Below are 20,843 nucleotides of genomic sequence, written 5' to 3'. Positions count from 1 at the left end.
AAAGATTGCCTTGACAAAGCACAGATTTCTGCAGCCATTCAAGCTGTCAATTAGGCTTGAAGAAGGTTTTTCAGCAGAGAGAGAGACGTTTTGGAGAGGAGTGTGTTTGTCTTTAACGGCTAATGAACAGTCGATGTTCTGGGTGTTGCGTTGGTGTTGTGTTTAGGAATCACATGACAGCAGGGGCAACCCTTTCTTTGTCTACAGCTGGCTGTTTACCCCCATCAGACTGGAACATGTTCCCCATGAACTCTTCAGCTACATGCTGCCTCCTCTCCTCTGACAGCTTTATATTTAGCACACATCTGCCTCTTACTGTACACACTTCAGACATGCTCACAACATTAGATATTTCCTTAGAATAGATTAAATATTTCTTTCAAATATCACAGATATTTGCTTTACATACAAAAATGTACCACGAAAGAATGGGAGACATAGCATAGGCCAGACAGACATAACAAACCAGGGGTTGAAACCGGTTCAGGAAACAGAAACGAAAACTGGAAAATAACTACATTTTTAGAGGAACAGAATCAGAACCGCGAACAAAAGGGATCTACAGCATACTAGAACCATTATTTTAAGTTTGGAAATAATGTTATTTTACGTTCCTGGCATTCTATTCAAGTCTCAGAATAAACGTGCCAATGCAAAGCCCCCACTTTGTCACTTAGAAACGTATTCCAATGTCTGCCTGCCAGCTAAAAATCTTTGCCTGTGCGTGTGTATGAAACACGACCCTCCTCATATATACAGTGGGGAGAACAAGTATTTGATACACTGCCGATTTTGCAGGTTTTCCTACTTACAAAGCATGTAGAGGTCTGTCATTTTTATCATAGGTACACTTCAACTGTGAGAGACGGATCTAAAGCAAAAATCCAGAAATCACATGTGTATGATTTTTAAGTAATTAATTTGCATTTTATTGCATGACATAAGAGTTTTGATCACCTACCAACCAGTAAAGAATTCCGGCTCTCACAGACCTGTTTCGTTTTTCTTTAAGAAGCCCTCCTGTTCTCCACTCATTACCTGTATTAACTGCACCTGTTTGAACTCGTGTACCTTAAAAAGACACCTGGCCACACACTCAATCAAACAGACTCCAACCTCTCCACAATGGCCCAGACCAGAGAGCTGTGTAAGACATCAGGATAAATTGTAGACCTGTACAAGGCTGGGATGGGCTACAGGACAATAGGCAAGCAGCTTGGTGAGAAGGCAACAACTGTTGGCACAATTATTAGAAAATGGAAGAAGTTCAAGATGACGGTCAATCACCCTCGTCTGGGGCTCCATGCAAGATCTCACCTCGTGGGGCATCAATTGATCATGAGGAATGTGAGGGATCAGCCCAGAACTACACGGCAGGACCTGGTCAATGACCTGAGAGAGCTGGACCACAGTCTCAAAGAAAACCATTAGTAACACACTACGCCGTCATGGATAAAATCCTGCAGCGCACGCAAGGTCCCCTGCTCAACCCAGCGCATGTCCAGGCCCGCTCGAAGTTTGCCAATGACCATCTGGATGATCCAGAGGAGGAATGGGAGAAGGTCATGTGGTCTGATGAGACAAAAATAGAGCTTTTTGCTCTAAACTCCACTCGCCGTGTTTGGAGGAATAGAAGGATGAGTACAACCCCAAGAACACCATCCCAAACCGTGAAGCATGGAGGTGGAAACATCATTCTTGGGGATGCTTTTCTGCAAGGGGACAGGACGACTGCACCGTATTGAGGGGAGGATGGATGGGGCCATGTATCGCGAGATCTTGACCAACAACCTCCTCCCTCAGTAAGAGCATTGAAGATGGGTCGGCTGGGGTCTTCCAGCATGACAACGACCCGAAACACACAGCCAGGGCAACTAAGGAGTGGCTCGTAAGAAGCATCTCAAGGTCCTGGAGTGGCCTAGCCAGTCTCCAGACCTGAACCCAATAGAAAATCTTTGGAGGGAGCCGAAAGTCCGTATTGCCCAGCGACAGCCCCGAAACCTGAAGGATCTGGAGAAGGTCTGTATGGAGGAGTGGGCCAAAATCCCTGCTGCAGTGTGTGCAAACCTGGTCAAGAACTACAGGAAACGTATTATCTCTTTAATTGCAAACAAGGTTTTGTACCAAATATCAGTTCTGCTTTCTGAGTATCCCAAATACTTATGTCATGCAATAAAATGCAAATTAATTACTTAAAAATCATACAATGTGATTTTCTGGATTTTTGTTTTAGATTCCTTCTCTCACAGTTGAAGTGTACCTATGATAAAAATGACAGACCTCTACATGCTTTGTAAGTAGGAAAACCTGCAAAATCGTCAGTGTATCAAATACTTGTTCTCCCCACTGTATATATATATATATATATATATACAGTACCAGTCAAAAGTTTTCGACACACCTACTCATTCCAGGGCTTTACTGAATTTTTACTATTTTCTTCATTGCAGCATAATAGTGAAGACATCAAAACTATGAAATAACACATACAGAATCATGTAGTAACCAAAAAAAGTGTTAAACAAATGAAAATATATTTTATATTTGAAATTCTTCAAAGTACCACCCACCTTGATGACAGCTTTGCACACTCTTGGCATTCTCTCAACCAGCTTCATGAGTAGAAGTCACCTGGAATGCATTTCAATTAAAAGGTGTGCCTTGTTAAAAGTTAATTTGTGGAATTTCTTTCCTTCTGAATGCATTTGAGCCAATCAGTTGTGTTGTGACAAGGTAGGTACAGAAGATAGCCCTATTTGGTAAAATACCAAGTACATATTATGGCAAGAACAGCTCAAATAAGCAAAGAGAAACAACAGTCCATCATTACTTTAAGACATCAAGGTCAATCAACTTTTAAAGTTTCTTCAAGTGCAGTCGCAAAAACCACCAAGCGCTATGATGAAACTGGCTCTCATGAGGACCACCACAGGAAAGGAAGACTGCAGAGGATAAGTTCATTAGAGTTACCAGTCACAGAAATCGGCAATTAACTGCACCTTTTTTAAATTAAATTACATTTTACCTTTATTTAACTAGGCAAATCAGTTAAGAACAAATTCTTATTTACAATGACGGCCTACCATCGCAGCCCAAATAAATTATTCACAGAGTTCATGTAACAGACACATCTCAACATCAACTGTTCAGAGGAGATAGTATGAATCAATGGTTTCTCGCTGCAAAGAAACCACGACTAAAGAACACCAATAATAAGAAGAGACTTGCTTGGGACAAGAAACATGAACAATGGACATTAGACCAGTGGAAATCTGTCATTTGGTCTGATGAGTCCAAATTTGAGATGTTTGGTTCCAAACGCTGTGTCTTTGTGAGACGCAGAGTAGGTGAACGGATGATCTCCTCATGCGTGGTTCCCACCGTGAAGCATGGAGGAGGAGGTGTGATGGTGTGGGCGTGCTTTGCTGGTGACACTGTCTATGATTTATTTAGAATTTAAAGCACACTTAACCAGCATGGCTACCACAGCATTTTGCAGCGATACGCCATCCAATCTGGTTTGCGCTCAGTGTTATTATCATTTGTTTTTCAACTGGACAATGACCAAAACACACCTCCAGGCTATGTAAGGGTTATTTGACCAAGAAGGAGAGTGATGGAGTGCTGCATCAGATGACCTGGCCTCCACAATCACCTGACCTCAACCCAATTGAGATGGTTTGGGATGAGTTGGGATGAGTGAAGGAAGTGATCAACATATGTATGAACTCTTTCAAGACTGTTGGAAAAGCATTCCAGGTGACTACTGTACCTCATGAAGCTGGTTGAGAGAATGCCAAGATTGTGCAAAGCTGTCATCAAGGCAAAGAGTGGCTACTTTGAAGAATCTAAAATCTAAAATATATTTTGATTTGCTTAACACGTTTTTGGTTACTGCATGATTCCATCTGTGTTATGTCATAGCTGTGATGTCTTCACTATTATTCTACAGGCCTGAGTGTCTTATTGATTTGTATTACATACACTTAAAACACACAATTCTCCATACAAGAGATTTGCAGCGAACTCCAAGTCCAAGGACCTCCCTGCTCTTGGCAGTCCTCTCTCTTTGGCCTGACTCATCCATCTGGCAGTTCCTGCTGGTCCATTTATTTCCAGATGAGGTCCTGCTTGTCAGTCCTCCTACAGTATCAGTCTCTTTTCCAGAGCCTGCCATCTGGTGGAGGTGGGAGTGGAGGTGTAACCTGGCCAGGCTAGCCCAGTGGTGTCAGGTCTCTTTGCGAGCTGGTGGATGTTAGTACACCTGCTCCTACACCTCTTGGCATGGGAGGGATCAATAAGTCAATCAGGTCATAGGGCGCTCGTTAAGGTCTAGTGAACTGGACTGGCAACTGTAAACAAGCCTGAGCCTGAGTGGAGCCTGATGTTGGAGCTTGGTGTTAGAGCCTGACAGGAGCTCGTTATTAGAGCCTGAGAGGAGCCTGGTATTATAGCCTGAGGGGAGCTTGGTATTACAGCCTGAGGGGAGCTTGGTATTAGAGCCTGAGAGGAGCGTTGTGTTTGAGCCTGAGAGGAGCGTTGTGTTTGAGCCTGAGAGGAGCCTTGTGTTTGAGCCTAAGAAGAGCCTGGTGTTAGAGCCTGAGTGGAGCCTGGTGTTAGTCACCCAACCGGTAAGACAGAGATAGCACTAGACTTTCACTTTATGAATTACCTGTGAAGAACCTTCTCTGCTCTTTGCTTTTACGCTCATGGTTGGCGTAGATAACTTTATATGTGACCCACCACTTTGATTTGGTGATATTTTGTTAAAGTAGAGACTGCAGTTGAGAAACAATGGGAAAGTAATTCTGCTTTGAAAGTTGATACATTTGTAACCCCACTTTTGAGAAAATGTCCCATGAATGTTTTTGGTACACCTACTGGAGAGCTCTTCTTTGTCTACACCCATTCAGCATCACTCACACATTCTTAAGCCTTAGCCCCACCCAATCTCTTCAAGAATTCACATGTGAGGCCTTGTGCTAAACAGAGTGAGTTAGGTAGTGTAGTAAAAAAACAAAGCTTTCAATACTAAAAGTGGTGAAAGTAGTAGTAAAATATATGTTATCTAGTCCTTGGCCTATATCCTAATCTGGCTTTGGTGTAGGTCATGTTGTTCTTCACATTACCATCTCTAGTAAACACGCAATATATTAAATCAAATCAAAGTTGATTTGTCACATGCACAGGATGTAGAAGGTGTAAATGGTACAGTGAAATGGTTACTTGCATAGTGGAGTCTTTTGTTTAGTCTTTTGTCTAAACAATGAACCATAATCCCAAGCCATACAGTACTACCATGTACCATGCATGAATCTGCAGGTAGCTAAAGCTAACCAACTAGGTTCAATGTTAGCTAGCTAGCTATAGGCTATAGCTAGTAATGTAAATGGCTTTCTGAGATAATAACAATATTACTACAAAGATCATACACGTAACATTAGCTAGCGAGCTAGCGAGCCAGCCAGCTAATGTCTGCTAGCTAGCTAACATTACACGTTAACTTGCGGTGAAAATGACTTTCCCCCCAAAAATTGAAACGTATAATGTCTGAAAATGTAGCTAGACTTTTGCCCGTATACATGGATGAACGCTTCTCCCCCTCTGTCATGGATGCCATGGTTGCCCTTAGTTTGAAGGTATAATCCGGAGACAGGTATTTTATACAACAGCCTTCTGTGTTCTCTTTTCAACTCCCTCCTCATGTGCAATCATACTCTTCTTCCACCGGGCATTCTACTTATTTCAAACTTGGTCAACTTCTTCTGTGACAACAGTACTGTTGATCGCCCTTTCTTCTCCATCCCTGTCATCAGAAGACTCTACAATGTCTGGTTCAATGTAAATGTTTTTACCTACATCAAGGATTTCCTCATTGTCTGATTCATTTTCAGAGTCAGAGAGAGTCAACATGGCATGATCGTCCACCCGAAAGTAGTCCATGACAACTATTCCCCACGGATCTTTGTCGATATGCATGTTAAATTCAGGGCAGCAATATTGAGAGCAGTAGCAACAATTTTGCAGTTCTTCATGATATAAAAAAAAAAGCCGTGGTAGCAAGGATTATCTACACATACTGAGCAGCTCATGTTATAGACAGAAGCATGCTACATGGCAGATCAATCTGAACTTATCTCTCGGCATGTCCAGCCCATCCATTATCTCAGTCAATCATGGCTAACGGGATGGTTCCTGTCTTTTTCTGTGGCTAAACCAACTAGGTTCATAATTTAACCATTTTATTCGTATTTATAGATGGCATGCACGTTTGTTATTAAGGCGCTTGAATGTTCCGAAGGCATTTCTGCCCCCCAATTTATTTATTTTTATCAAATGTTTGTATCAGTTTAAATGCATCTCGTGTTAAGACATACGCCTAGCTTCCTGGAATGGGTCACATATGTTCTGGTCTGTTCTTTGATACGAAAGACATGACTGGTGTTTTTGACAGACTTCCATCAGAGGAAGAGGAACTCTGAGGTTAGCGTGTGGGTGTAGTTTTGTTTTTCGCCACATACAGCTGTAGGGAGAGAGCAGCTGGGAGCCAGCCAAGAGAAGTGTGTGTGCGCGCGTGTGTGTGCATTTGTGTGTTTTGATGAAGATGTTGACGGGTGTGCCTGGGGGGAATTGGACAGACCCCATCAGTGGTTGCTGTGGCGGCGCTGGTGGTTGGCGATGCGTTTCTCAGGCCCGCCCTCCAGCATGCTAATGATGGCCCAAAATCACACATTAGCAGTCCACACACACTGCTTACACACTCCTCACACACTCTTCCAGGCTCTCAGATCAAATGTCCATTGGCTCCGTCATCCCCCATCCCCCTTACACCACACACCATGCAGAATCCACAGCTGAGGAAACAGATTGGGCTTGTTTTTTTGTTGGTGTTTCTCTCTTTGTTTGTTTGTTGTGCTCTGGCCTAGTGAAACTCATCGTCTGGGGGAATATTAAGTGGCTGAAGCAACAGCATTTGGACGTGTTTATACGGTGTGTGTGTGTGTGTGTGTGTGTGTGTGTGTGTGTGTGTGTGTGTGTGTGTGTGTGTGTGTGTGTGTGTGTGTGTGTGTGTGTGTGTATTTATGTGCTTACGTGTGTGTGAGAGCAGAAGTCAGTCAATGTGAAATCTGTCAGTGTGTGTGTTTCCACACCATGTGGAACAGACACAAAGCAAGATGATTCATTTTTCCAAGAAGGCAGGTGTCGATGCTGTAGCTTGAGGCTCCTCTTTGGCATTCAGCCCTCTGGCGCATTCTAAAGAACATTGCCTCTTTCTGTGAATAGTAAAGATATTATGTTTGTCAATGTTGTACTTGCTGTAATAAAAGGGTCCACTGCCCACATGACTGTGAAGGTGTATGAGAAAGACAACCTCCAACACAAGTCTCTCCATCTCGATCTGGGTTTTCATGGCTTTATTTTTTAAAGAGCTATTGGGAGAGACAATGATGGTGTTCTTTGCCTTTCAAATATAATGGTGTCTAGAGCTGTGAGACATCATTAGTCAACATGGGTATTCAGACACGGGGTTGTCACTCCTTCCTCTCACACGTTGACTAGACCGGGCACGTGCGTGTGTCCTCGTGCGGCATCACGCGCATGTTGATTTTGTCCATCCACACCAGATGAGATCAGGACACGCATGTTGAAATATCAAAACGAAGTCTGAACCAACTTTATTAATTTGGGGACAGGTTGAAATGCATGAAACAATCACGGCCATTTAGCTAGCTTGATGTTGATAGCTAATTTGTCCTGGGATATAAACATTGGGTTGTTATTTTACCTAAAATGTACAAGGTCCTCTACTCCAACAATTAATTCACATATAAAAGGGTAAATTTAGTTAGTTTCTAGTAATTTCTCCTCCTTCAGTCTCCTTCTTCTGACTTTATATGACTGTTGGCAACCAACTTTAAGGTGCATTACCACCAACAACTGGACTTGAGTGTGAACCTCATTTAATCTTTCAGTCACCCATGTTGGTATATGCTCCTAAAAACCAATGAGGAGACGAGAGAGGTGGGACTTGCAGCACGTCAAGCATCAAAAATAGAAACAAGTTATATTTTTGCGCCTGGCTACGCAGACGCTAGTTGATTGAATACCATGTATGTGTAAATATATTTTGCCCATGTGCGCGAGCGGTGTGGTCAGCATGTTATGGTCTCTCACTGTTTCTCTCTGTATCTGTCTCTACTGGAATTACACGAGACATGCTCCTTCCATCTCTCTTTCTCTCCCCCTCCTCGCTCTCTCTCCGCCTTCTCTCTCTCTCTGTGTGTGTGTGTGTGTGTGTGTGTGTGTGTGTGTGTGTGTGTGTGTGTGTGTGTGTGTGTGTGTGTGTGTGTGTGTGTGTGTGTGTGTGTGTGTGTGTGTGTGTGTGTGTGTGTGTGTGTGTGTGTGTGTGTGTGTGTGTGTGTGTGTGTGTGTGTGTGTGTGTGTGTGTGTGTGTGTGTGAAACACAACAAACTTTTGTGGAATTGCTTATCTCAGTAACAAGACACTGTGTCCAATCAGTGGTGTGGCACAAACCTACCAGGATTGTTGTTTTCCCTGGGAGAACAAAAGCCAGACAACTCATGAGTTGTGTTGAATAGAATAGTCTAGGTGTTATCTGGGGCTCTCCCTGTGTCAAATCAAATTTTATTGGTCACATACACAGATGTTAGCAGATGTTAATGCGAGTGTAGCGAAATGCTTGTGCTAGTTCTGACCGTGCAGTAATATCAAACAAGTTATCTAACAATTTCACAACAACTACCTTATACACACAAGTGTAAAGGAATGAATAAGAATATGTACATATAAATGTATGGATGCGGCATAGGCAAGATGCAGTAGATGGTATAGAGTACAGTATATACATATTAGATGAGTAATGTAGGGTATGTAAACATTATATAAAGGGCATTGTTTAAAGTGACTAGTGATACATTTATTACATCCAATTTTTAGTTATTAACCTACTTGTTACCCATCCCGGATCAAGGATAATTGTCATCAGCAACGCTGAATAGCATAGCGCCACAGTCAAATAATATTACTAGAAAATATTCATATTCATGAAATCACAAGTGCAATATTGCAAAACACAGCTTAGCCTTTTGTTAATCCACCTGTCGTCTCAGATTTTGAAATTATGCTTTACAGCGAAAGCAATACAAGCGTTTGTGTAAGTTTATCGATCGCTCGACAAAACATTAAGTACACTTAGCATCAGGTAACTTGGTCACGAAAATCAGAAAACCAATCAAATTAATCGTTTACCTTTGATGATCTTCGGATGTTTTCACTCACGAGACTCCCAGTTAGACAACAAATGTTCCTTTTGTTCCATAAAGATATTTTTATATCCAAATACCTCAGTTCGTTTCGCGCGTTATGCTGAGAAATCCACAGGAAAAAGCGTTCACGACAACGCAGACAAAAATTCCAGATAATATCCATAATGTCCACAGAAACATGTCAAACGTTTTTTATAATCAATCCTCAGGTTGTTTTTCAAATATCTATTCGATAATATATCAACCGGGAGTGTTAGTTTTTCACTCGGACCGGGAGTAACAATGGCTGCCTTTCTCTGTTGCGCACAACTCACTCTGAGAGCCCCCACCTATCCACTTACGCAATGTGATGGTTCTCGCTCATTTTTCAAAATAAAGCCTGAAACTATGTCTAAAGGCTGTTGACACCTTAGGGAAGCCATAGAAAAAGCAATCTGGTTGATATCCCTTTAAATGGGTAATAGGGATGCATAAGAACAGAGAGGTTTCAAAGAAAGTGGCACTTCCTGATTGGATTTTCCTCAGGTTTTCGCTTGCAATATCAGTACTGTTAAACTCACAGACAAAATTTTGACCGTTTTGGAAACTTTAGAGTGTTTTCTATCCTAATCTGACAATTATATGCATATTCTAGTTTCGGGGGCTGAGAAATAGGCAGTTTCAAATGGGTACGTTTTTTAGCCAAAAACGAAAATACTGCCCCCTACACTTAAGAAGTTAAAGTGGCTAGAGATTTGAGTCAGTATGTTGGCAGCAGCCACTCAATGTTAGTGATGGCTGTTAAGCAGTCTGCTGGCCTTGAGATAGAAACAATTTTTCAGTCTCTCGGTCCCAGCTTTGATGCACATGTACTGACCTCACTTTCTGGATGATAACGCGGTGAACAGGCAGTGGCTCGGGTGGTTGTTGTCCTTGATAATTTTTTGGGCCTTCCTGTGACATTGGGTGGTCTAGGTGTCCTGGAGGGCAGGTAGTTTGCCCTCGGTGAGGCGTTGTGAAGACCTCGCTACCCTCTGGAGAATTGTATGGTTGTGGGCGTTGCAGTTGTATCCCCGTACCAGGCGGGGATACAGCCCGACAGGATGCTCTCAATTGTGCATCTGTAAAAGTTTGTGAGTGTTTTTGACGAGTTTGGAGGGTACTATGGTGTTAAATCCTGAGCTGTAATCGATGAACAGCATTCTTACATAGGTATTCATCTTGTCCAGATTGGTTAGGGCAGTGTGCAGTGTGATTGCGATTGCGTTGTCTGTGGACCTATTGGGGCGGTAAGCAAATTGGAGTGGGTCTAGGGTGTCAGGTAGGGTGGAGGTGATATGATCCTTGACTAGTCTCTCAAATCACTTCATGATGACGGAAGTGAGTGCTACGGGGCGATAGTCATTTAGCTCAGTTACCTTAGCTATCTTGGGAACAGCAACAATGGTGGCCCTCTTGAAGCATGTGGGAAGAGCAGACTGGGATAGGGACTGATTGAATATGTCCGTAAACACACCAGCCTGCTGGTCTGCGCATGCTCTGAGAACGCGGCTAGGGATGCCGTCTGTGCCGGCAGCCTTGCGAGGGTTAAGACGTTTAAATGTTTTACTCACATTGGCTGCGGTGAAGGAGAGCTCGCAGGTTTTGGTAGCGGGCCGTGTCAGTGGCACTGTGAGCAAAGAAGTTGTTTAGTTTGTCGGGAGCAAGACGTCGATGTCAGCAACGGGAATGGTTTTCATTTTGTAATCCGTGATTGACTGTAGACCATGCCACATACAGTTGAAGTCGGAAGTATACATACACTTAGGTTGGAGTCATTAAAACAAATTTTTCAACCACTCCAAAAATGTCTTGTTAGCAAACTATAGTTTTGGCAAGTCGGTTAGGACATCTACTTTGAGCATGACACAAGTAATTTTTCCAACAATTTATTGTTACTTATAATTCACTGTATCACAATTCCAGTGGGTCAGAAGTTTACATTCACTTAATTGACTGTGCCTTTAAACAGCTTGGAAAATTCCAGAAAATTATGTCATGGCTTTAGTCCCGTGTGGCTCAGGTGGTAGAGCATGGCGCTTGCAATGCCAGGGTTGTGGGTTCATTCCCCACGGGGGGACCAGGATGAATATGTATGAGCTTTCCAATTTGTAAGTCGCTCTGGATAAGAGCGTCTGCTAAATGACTTAAATGTAAATGTAATGCTTTAGAAGCTTCTGATAGGCTAATTGACATAATTTGAGTCAATTGGAGGTGTACCTGTGGATGTATTTCAAGGCCTACCTTCAAACTCAGTGCTTCTTTGCTTGACATCATGGGAAAATCAAAAGAAATCAGCCAAGACCTCAGAAAAAAATGTAGACCTCCACATGTCTGGTTCATCCTTGGGAGCAATTTCCAAACGCCTGAAGGTACCACGTTCATCTGTACAAACAATAGTACGCAAGTATAAACACCATGGGACCACGCAGCCATCATACCGCTCAGGAAGGAGACGCGTTCTGTCTCCTAGAGATGAATGTACTTTGGTGTGAAAAGTGCAAATCAATCCCAGAACAACAGCAAAGGACCTTTTGAAGATGCTGGAGGAAACAGGTACAAAAGTATCTATATCCACAKTAAAACGAGTCCTATATCGACATAACCTGAAAGGCCGCTCAGCAAGGAAGAAGCCACTGCTCCAAAACCGCCATAAAAAAGCCAGACTACGGTTTGCAACTGCACATGGGGACAAATGTCCTCTGGTCTGATGAAACAAAAATAGAACTGTTTCGTTATGTTTGGAGGAAAAAGGGGGACGCTTGCAAGCTGAAGAACACCATCCCAACCGTGAAGCACGGGGGTGGCAGCATCATGTTGTGGGGGTGCTTTGCTGCAGGAGGGACTGGTGCACCTCACAAGATAGATGGCATCATGAGGCAGGAGAATTATGTGGATATATTGAAGCAACATCTCAAGACATCAGTCAGGAAGTTAAAGCTTGGTCGCAAATGGGTCTTCCAAATGGACAATGACCCCAAGAAAACTTCCAAAGTTGTGACAAAAAGGCTTCAGGACAACAAAGTCAAGGTATTGGAGTGGCCATCACAAAGCCCTGACCTCAATCCCATAGAAAATGTGTGGGCAGAACTGAAAAAGTGTGTGCGAGCAAGGAGGCCTACAAACCTGACTCAGTTACTTCAGCTCTGTCAGGACGAATGTGCCAAAATTCACCCAACTTATTGTGGGAAGCTTTTGGAAGGCTACCTGAAACGTTTGACCCAAGTTAAACATTTTAAAGGCAATGCTACCAAATACTAATTGAGTGTATGTAACCTTCTGACCCACTGGGTATTTGATGACAGAAATAAAATATTAAATAAATCATTCTCGGCCTCCCGGGTGGCGCAGTGGTCTAGGGCACTGCATCGCAGCGCTAGCTGTGCCACCAGAGACTCTGGGACTCTGGGTCTCAGACACCGGGAAGTCTGTGGGGCGACGCACAATTGGCCTAGCGTCGTCCGGGTTAGGGAGGGTTCAGCCGGTAGGGATATCCTTGTCTCATCGCGCACCAGCGACTCCTGTGGCGGGCCGGGCACAGTGCGCGCTAACCAAGGCAGCTAGGTGCACGGTGTTTCCTCCGACACATTGGTGCGGCTGGCTTCCGGGTTGGAGGCGCGCTGTGTTAAGAAGCAGTGCAGCTTGGTTGGGTTGTGTTGTGTTTCGGAGGACGCATGGCTTTCGACCTTCGTCTCTCCCGAGCCCGTACGGGAGTTGTAGCGATGAGACAAGATAGTAATTACTAACAATTGGATACCACGAAAATTGGGGAGAAATGGGGGTAAAATAATTAAAAAAATTATAATAATAATAATTCTCTCTACTATTATTCTGACATTTCACATTCTTAAAATAAAGTGGTGATCCTAACTGACCTAAGACAGGGAAGTTTTGTAACGGCTTTCTTCTGTGGACGAAGGAGAGGGCCAAAGCGCAGCGTGGTTAGTGTTCATCATGTTTAATAAAGACAATAAACGTGAACACTACAAAATACAAAACAACAAATGTGAAAAAAACGAAACAGTTCTGTCTGGTGCAGACACACGAAGACAGAAGACAACCACCCACAAAACCCAACACAAAACAGGCTACCTAAATATGGTTCCCAATCAGAGACAATGACTAACACCTGYCTCTGATTGAGAACCATATCAGGCCAAACATAGAAACGGGAAAACTAGACACACAACATAGAATGTCCACTCAGCTCACGTCCTGACCAACACTAAAACAAAGAAAACACAAAATAACTATGGTCAGAACGTGACAAGTTTTTACAAGGTTTAAATGTCAGGAACTGAGTTTAAATGTATTTAGCTAAGGTGTATGTAATCTTCCGAATTCAACTGTACGTCTCGTGTCTGAGCCTATGAATTGCGACTCTACTTTGTCTCTATATTGACGCTTAGCTTTTTTGACTGCCTTGCGGAGGGAATAGCTACCCTGTTTGTTTTCGTCATGTTTCCGGTTACCTTGCCATGATTAAAAGCAGTGGTTCGCGCTTTCAGTTTGCTGCCATCAATCCACGGTTTCTGGTTGGGTAAGATTTTAATAGTCACCGTGGGTACAACATCACCGATGCACTTGCTAATAAACTCGCTCACTGAATCAGCGTACACATCAATGTTGTTGTCTGAGGCTATCCGGAACATATCCCAGTCCACGTGATCAAAGCAATATTGATGCTTGGAATCAGATTGGTCGGACTAGCGTTGAACAGACCTGAGCACGGGCGTTTCCTGTTTTAGTTTCTGTCTGTAAGCTGGGAGCAACAAAATGGAGTCGTGGTCAGATTTGCCAAAAGGAGGGAGAGGGAGGGCTTTGTATGGGTTGCGGAAGTTAGAGTAGCAATGATCCAGCCCGGTCACACATTCGATATGGTGATAACATTTAGGGAGCCTTGTTTTCAGATTAGCTTTGTTAAAATCCTCAGCTACAATAAATGCAGCCTCAGAATATGTGGTTGCCAGTTTACATAGAGTCTAATGAAGTTCTTTCAGGGCCGTCGAGGTGTCTGCTTGGGTGGGATATACACGGCTGTGATTATAATCGAAGAGAATTCTCTTGGTAGATAATGCGGTCAGCATTTGATTGTAAAGAATTCTAGGTCAGGTGAACAAAAGGACTCGAGTTCCTGTTGTTGTTATGATCACACCACGACTCCATATTCATAAGGCATACACCCCTGCCCTTCTTCTTACCAGAGACATGTTTGTTTCTGTCGGCGCGATGCGTGAAAGAAACCGGATGGCTGTACAGACTCTGATAACGTATCCAGAGTGAGCCATGTTTCCGTGAAACAGAGAATGTTACAATCTCTGATGTCTCTCTGGAAGACAGCCCTTGCTCGAATTTCATCTACCTTGTTGTCAAGAGACTGGACATTGGCGAGTAGTATACTCGGGAGCGGTGAGCGATGTGCCCATCTACGGAGCCTGTCCAGAAGACCGCTCCGTCTGCCCGGTCCATTGTCCTCGGTGGTGGTCCAAACAGAGGATCCGTTTCGGGAAAGTCATATTCCTGGTCGTAATGTTGGTAAGTTGACGTTGCTCTTATATCCAATAGTTCTTCCCGACAGTATGTAATTAGACTTAAGATTTCCTGGGGTAACAGTGTAAGAAATAATACATAAAAAAATAAATACTGCATAGTTTCCTAAGAACGCGAAGCGAGGCGACCATCTCTGTCGGCGTGTGAGCTGAGCAGCACATACCCTAGCCTGTATCTCCCTTCGAAGTTTTGGGAACTTATGTTTTTGGTTTCCCATTGGTTCTGGGAACGAAGCCATAACTTTCTTAACCGTTTAAAAAAGCGTTCTGAGGACGTAAGTGAAAATTTTGCCTCTTCTGGGAACGTACATTTTTAGGTTGCAGGGAGATTCTGAGAATGTTTTACTATGGTTCCCTGAAGGGTTCCCTGGGAGTTTTCTTTTGCGTTCTGAGAATTGAAATTATAGGTTATTTGAGAACATGTTTCAATAAGACTTTTAATAACACTACTAGCTTAGGTTAATTGTTTTAAACTCCAAGCACAGATAGGACAAACATTAATTAATTTCCTTCAGCATTAATCATGCAAACACATTTATTTTTCATTGTGGCATGGCGTCAGTGAGATTCAAAACTATGCTCTGCTGTTTTCTATCCATGGAATTAGTCCACTGTGCCACCATGATGTAGCTAGCATGCCATGTTTTTTTTGTTACTCATACAAAGCAGTTTATTTTCGGCTATTCAATCAGACTCCATTTGAAAGGAAACAAGCACACATTAAGATCAGGTGTGGCCAATTAGTGGGCACGGCCAACACACCTGAAGACACTTAACAAGACAGAGGATAGAGAGAGTTTTTTTCATGCTCAGAATGGAATGTACAGTGGGGAGAACAAGTATTTGATACACTGCCGATTTTGCAGGTTTTCCTACTTACAAAGCATGTAGAGGTCTGTCATTTTTTATCATAGGTACACTTCAACTGTGARAGACGGAATCTAAAACAAAAATCCAGAAAATCACATTGTATGATTTTTAAGTAATTAATTTGCATTTTATTGCATGACATAAGTATTTGATACATCAGAAAAGCAGAACTTAATATTTGGTACAGAAACCTTWGTTTGCAATTACAGAGATCATACGTTTCCTGTAGTTCTTGACCAGGTTTGCACACACTGCAGCAGGGATTTTGGCCTACTCCTCCATACAGACCTTCTCCAGATCCTTCAGGTTTCGTGTATGTCGCTGGGCAATACGGACTTTCAGCTCCTTCCAAAGATTTTCTATTGGGTTCAGGTCTGGAGACTGGCTAGGCCACTCCAGGACCTTGAGATGCTTCTTACGGAGCCACTCCTTAGTTGCCCTGGCTGTGTGTTTCGGGTCGTTGTCATGCTGGAAGACCCAGCCACGACCCATCTTCAATGCTCTTACTGAGGGAAGGAGGTTGTTGGCCAAGATATCGCGATACATGGCCCCATCCATCCTCCCCTCAATACGGTGCAGTCGTCCTGTCCCCTTTGCAGAAAAGCATCCCCAAAGAATGATGTTTCCACCTCCATGCTTCATGGTTGGGATGGTGTTCTTGGGGTTGTACTCATCCTTCTTCTTCCTCCAAACACGGCGAGTGGAGTTTAGACCAAAAAGCTCTATTTTTGTCTCATCAGACCACATGACCTTCTCCCATTCCTCCTCTGGATCATCCAGATGGTCATTGGCAAACTTCAGACGGGCCTGGACATGCGCTGGCTTGAGCAGGGGGACCTTGCGTGCACTGCAGGATTTTTAATCCATGACGGCGTAGTGTGTTACTAATGGTTTTCTTTGAGACTGTGGTCCCAGCTCTCTTCAGGTCATTGACCAGGTTCTGCCGTGTAGTTCTGGGCTGATCCCTCACCTTCCTCATGATCATTGATGCCCCACGAGGTAGGATCTTGCAAGCCCCAGACCGAGGGTGATTGACCGTCATCTTGAACTTCTTCCATTTTCTAATAATTGCGCCAACAGTTGTTGCCTTCTCACCAAGCTGCTTGCCTATTGTCCTGTAGCCCATCCCAGCCTTGTGCAGGTCTACAATTTTAGCCCTGATGTCCTTACACAGCTCTCTGGTCTTGGCCATTGTGGAGAGGTTGGGGTCTGTTTGATTGAGTGTGTGGACAGGTGTCTTTTATACAGGTAACGAGTTCAAACAGGTGCAGTTAATACAGGTAATGAGTGGAGAACAGGAGGGCTTCTTAAAGAAAAACTAAGAGGTCTGTGAGAGCCGGAATTCTTACTGGTTGGTAGGTGATCAAATACTTATGTCATGCAATAAAATGCAAATTATTTACTTAAAAATCATACAATGTGATTTTCTGGATTTTTGTTTTAGATTCCGTCTCTCACAGTTGAAGTGTACCTATGATAAAAATGACAGACCTCTACATGCTTTGTAAGAAGGAAAACCTTCAAAATCGTCAGTGTATCAAATACTTGTTCTCCCCACTGTATATATTTACAGGATCGGTGTCCCCCCCGCGGGACGGTTGAGCTAACATGCGCTAATGTGATTAGCATGAGGTTGTAAGTAACAAGAGAATTTCCCAGGACATAAAGATATCTGATATGGGCAGAAAGCTTCAATTCTTGTTAATCTAACTGCACTGTCCAAATTACAGTAAATATTACAGTGAAAGAATATCATGCTATTGTTTGAGGAGAGTGCACAGTTATGAACTTGAAAATGTATTAACCTTTTACGTCTGGGGGTTCCGCTAGCGGAACGTTTCGACAACATCCGGTGATATTGCAGAACGCGAAATTCAAAATAAATTTTTAGAAATATTTAACTTTCATACAATCACAATACACCAAAATAAAGCTTAACTTCTTGTTAATCCAGCCACCGTGTCAGATTTGAAAAAGGCTTTACGGCGAAAGCAAACCATGCTATTATCTGAGGACAGCACCCCATCAAACAAACACATGACAATCATATTTTAACCCGCCAGGCGCGACACAAAACTCAGAAATAACAATATAATTAATGCCTTACCTTTGAAGAGCTTCTTCTGTTGGCACTCCAATATGTCCCATAAACATCACAAATGTTCCTTTTGTTCGATTAATTCCATCGTTAAATCCCCAAAATGTTCATTTATTTGGCGCGTTTGATTCAGAAAAACACCGGTTCCAACTCGCCCAACATGACTACACATTATCTAATAAGTTACCTGTAATCTTGGTCCAAACATTTTAAACAACTTTCCTAATCCAACTTTAGGTATTTTAAAACGTAAATAATCGATAAAATTTAAGACAGAATAAACTGTGTTCAATAGCGGATAAAATGAAAGTGGAGTGTGCGCCAGGTCGCGCGCCCCAAACACAACAGTACACTAGACTCGACACTCAGTCTGAACAGCCATACTTCTTCATTACTCAAAAGAAAAACATCAACCAATTTCTAAAGACTGTTGACATCTAGTGGAAGCMCTAGGAACTGCAACCAGATGCCTCAGAAATCTAGATTCCCATAGAAAACGAATTGAAAACAGTCACCTCAAAGAAAATAAATTCTGGATGGTTTGTCCTCGGGGTTTCGCCAAATAAGTTCTGTTATACTCACAGACATAATTTTAACAGTTTTAGAATCTTTAGAGTGTTTTCTATCCAAATCTACCAATTATATGCACATCCTAGCTTCTGGGCCTGAGTAGCAGGCAGTTTACTTTGGGCACGCTTTTCATCCGGACGTGAAAATACCGCCCCCTATCCCAAACAAGTTTTAATAAACCAATTAGGCACATTTGTGCAAACTTGATATGACATTTTGAACAGAAATGCAATGGTTCATTGGATCAGTGCAAAACTTTGCACATACACTTCTTCCATCTAGTGGCCAAAATATAAATTGCGCCTAAACTGGAATAATACATTGTGCCCTTTCTCTTGCATTTCAAATATGATGAAAAAATGTAATAATAATAAAAATGCATGTTTTTTCTATGTATTATCTTTTACCAGATCTAATGTGTTATATTCTCCTACATTAATTTCACATTTGCACAAACTTCAAAGTGTTTTCTTTCAAATGGTATCAATAATATGCATATCCTTGCTTCAGGTTCTGAGCTACAGGCAGTTAGATTTGGGTATGTAATTTTAGGCGAAAACTGAAAAAAAGGGTACGATCCTTCAGAGGTTCTTTGAACATTACTAATGTTTTCTTGTGGTTTTATGGAAAGTGTTCTGAATGTTCTGAGAACAGGACTTTAAATAGGACCATGAAGAAACCTGCAAAAAACGTTATGCTGAAGTTTTGAAATTCCCCCTGAAGAATCATTCCCAAAACGTTGTCGGTAGGTTGTATGCAAAATAACCATAGGACAACCACTCTCTCACCAAGCTCTAAGATTCGTATGGTTCTCAGAGCATTACACGCTAGCTGGGCTGTGTTTGGACACAACATGTTAGAATCTCTTTTTCTTATTGGCAATTATCAACACAGGCACTCCAACGGGCTCTCTCTGTCATGCCAAATAAAAGACTGGAATTATTGCTTCAATTGTGGAGCTTCCAATAAACATACCTCTCACAACCAACAGTCAGAATCAAGGTTGTTCTGAAACTAAGCTGTGCATGGCCGGATTTCAATGGTCGGCGTTAGTGGATTTTCCTGGACACTCTAGTATGCAATTACATTAGACACACTTGTGGAAGAGATCTGAAATGACAGGATTACTTGCAGTTACAGGATTAATTGCTGTTATGTTTGTCAATATGTCTCTTTTGATGTTTCATGTAAAATCAGTACTGCATTAATTAGCCTCAACGTTACCATTGCAGTTACAGGATGAAGTCCAGCCTGTATATACAATGTGTCCTGTTATGTTTATGTCAATGTCTCCTTTGATGTTTTGTGTCGATCAGTGCTTTTTTAGTTATCGTCAAAGTTACTGTTGCATTTACAGGATTTATACAATGCTCATATGTTTTTTTTGTTTTGTTATTTTGTTTGCAGCTGCGGGCCCATGCTGTGGACATGAATGGGAACAAGGTGGAAAGCCCCATAGACCTATACATCTACGTCATCGACATGAATGACAACCGGCCAGAGTTCCAGAACCAGGTCTACAATGGCTCTGTGGCTGAAGGCTCAAAGCCAGGTACGTAACTAGGACAGTAAATAGTGTCTTTTTTCTTCAAGTATTTCAAGTATATGAACGGAGGCATGATGATTCTAATGGTAGAAAGAAGACCATGTCATGATTGGAGGAACATTTGTTTTACCAGTCAGAGATGAAGGCCAGATGTTTATCTACGTTGTGTTCAGACAATGTTCTACTGCCAAGTTTAATGTCAGGAGAATTTATAAACAACGCAGGTGAGAGACCGAGAGAGAGAAAGAAAGAGTACACACACGCGCAACACACACATTGCAATAGTCTGTCCTCAGTGGAGCGTGGGTCTGTTCTCTGTTCTAGACCTGCTAATTAGCGAGGAGAAACAAACGTATTAAAAATGTCTGTATTTTCAACTTACTGCTACTCTCTTGTAAAAACAAAGACAGAGTTTGTTGGTGTTACAACACTGTCAATTTGTATTTAAAAAAATGTAGGTCACAACTAATTAGCTTATTATTCTGAAATTGTCTCTCTCTCTCGCTCTCTCTCTCTATATATACACTGCTCAAAAAAATAAAGGGAACACTTAAACAACACAATGTAACTCCAAGTCAATCACACTTCTGTGAAATCAAACTGTCCACTTAGGAAGCAACACTGATTGACAATAAATGTCACATGCTGTTGTGCAAATGGAATAGACAAAAGGTGGAAATTATAGGCAATTAGCAAGACACCCCCAATAAAGGAGTGGTTCTGCAGGTGGGACTCACAGGACCAACTTCTCAGTTCTATGCTTCCTGGCTGATGTTTTGTCACTTTTGAATGCTGGCGGTGCTTTCACTCTAGTGGTAGCATGAGACGGAGTCTACAACCCACACAAGTGGCTCAGGTAGTGCAGCTCATCCAGGATGCACATCAATGCGAGCTGTGGCAAGAAG

At 42.5% G+C, this 20,843-nt stretch overlaps 1 protein-coding gene across 2 annotated transcripts in view; it reads left to right on the top strand.

Moving 5' to 3' along the window:
- LOC111968723 (cadherin-4-like) overlaps positions 1 to 20,843 on the top strand; it is a 113,370-nt gene that overhangs the window by 48,901 nt on the left and 43,626 nt on the right. For both annotated transcript variants that reach the window (XM_023994551.2, XM_023994559.2), the window contains exon 4: positions 19,800 to 19,944. In XM_023994551.2, coding sequence (XP_023850319.1) covers positions 19,800 to 19,944 — 145 coding nt within the window. The remainder of the gene's footprint in view (positions 1 to 19,799; positions 19,945 to 20,843) is intronic.

The sequence above is a fragment of the Salvelinus sp. IW2-2015 genome, linkage group LG1 (genome assembly GCF_002910315.2).
Source record: "Salvelinus sp. IW2-2015 linkage group LG1, ASM291031v2, whole genome shotgun sequence".
NCBI classification, from domain to species: Eukaryota; Metazoa; Chordata; class Actinopteri; order Salmoniformes; family Salmonidae; genus Salvelinus; species Salvelinus sp. IW2-2015.
Note: the sequence above shows the minus strand (reverse complement) of the source record. Positions and strands in the feature narration are given on the sequence as shown.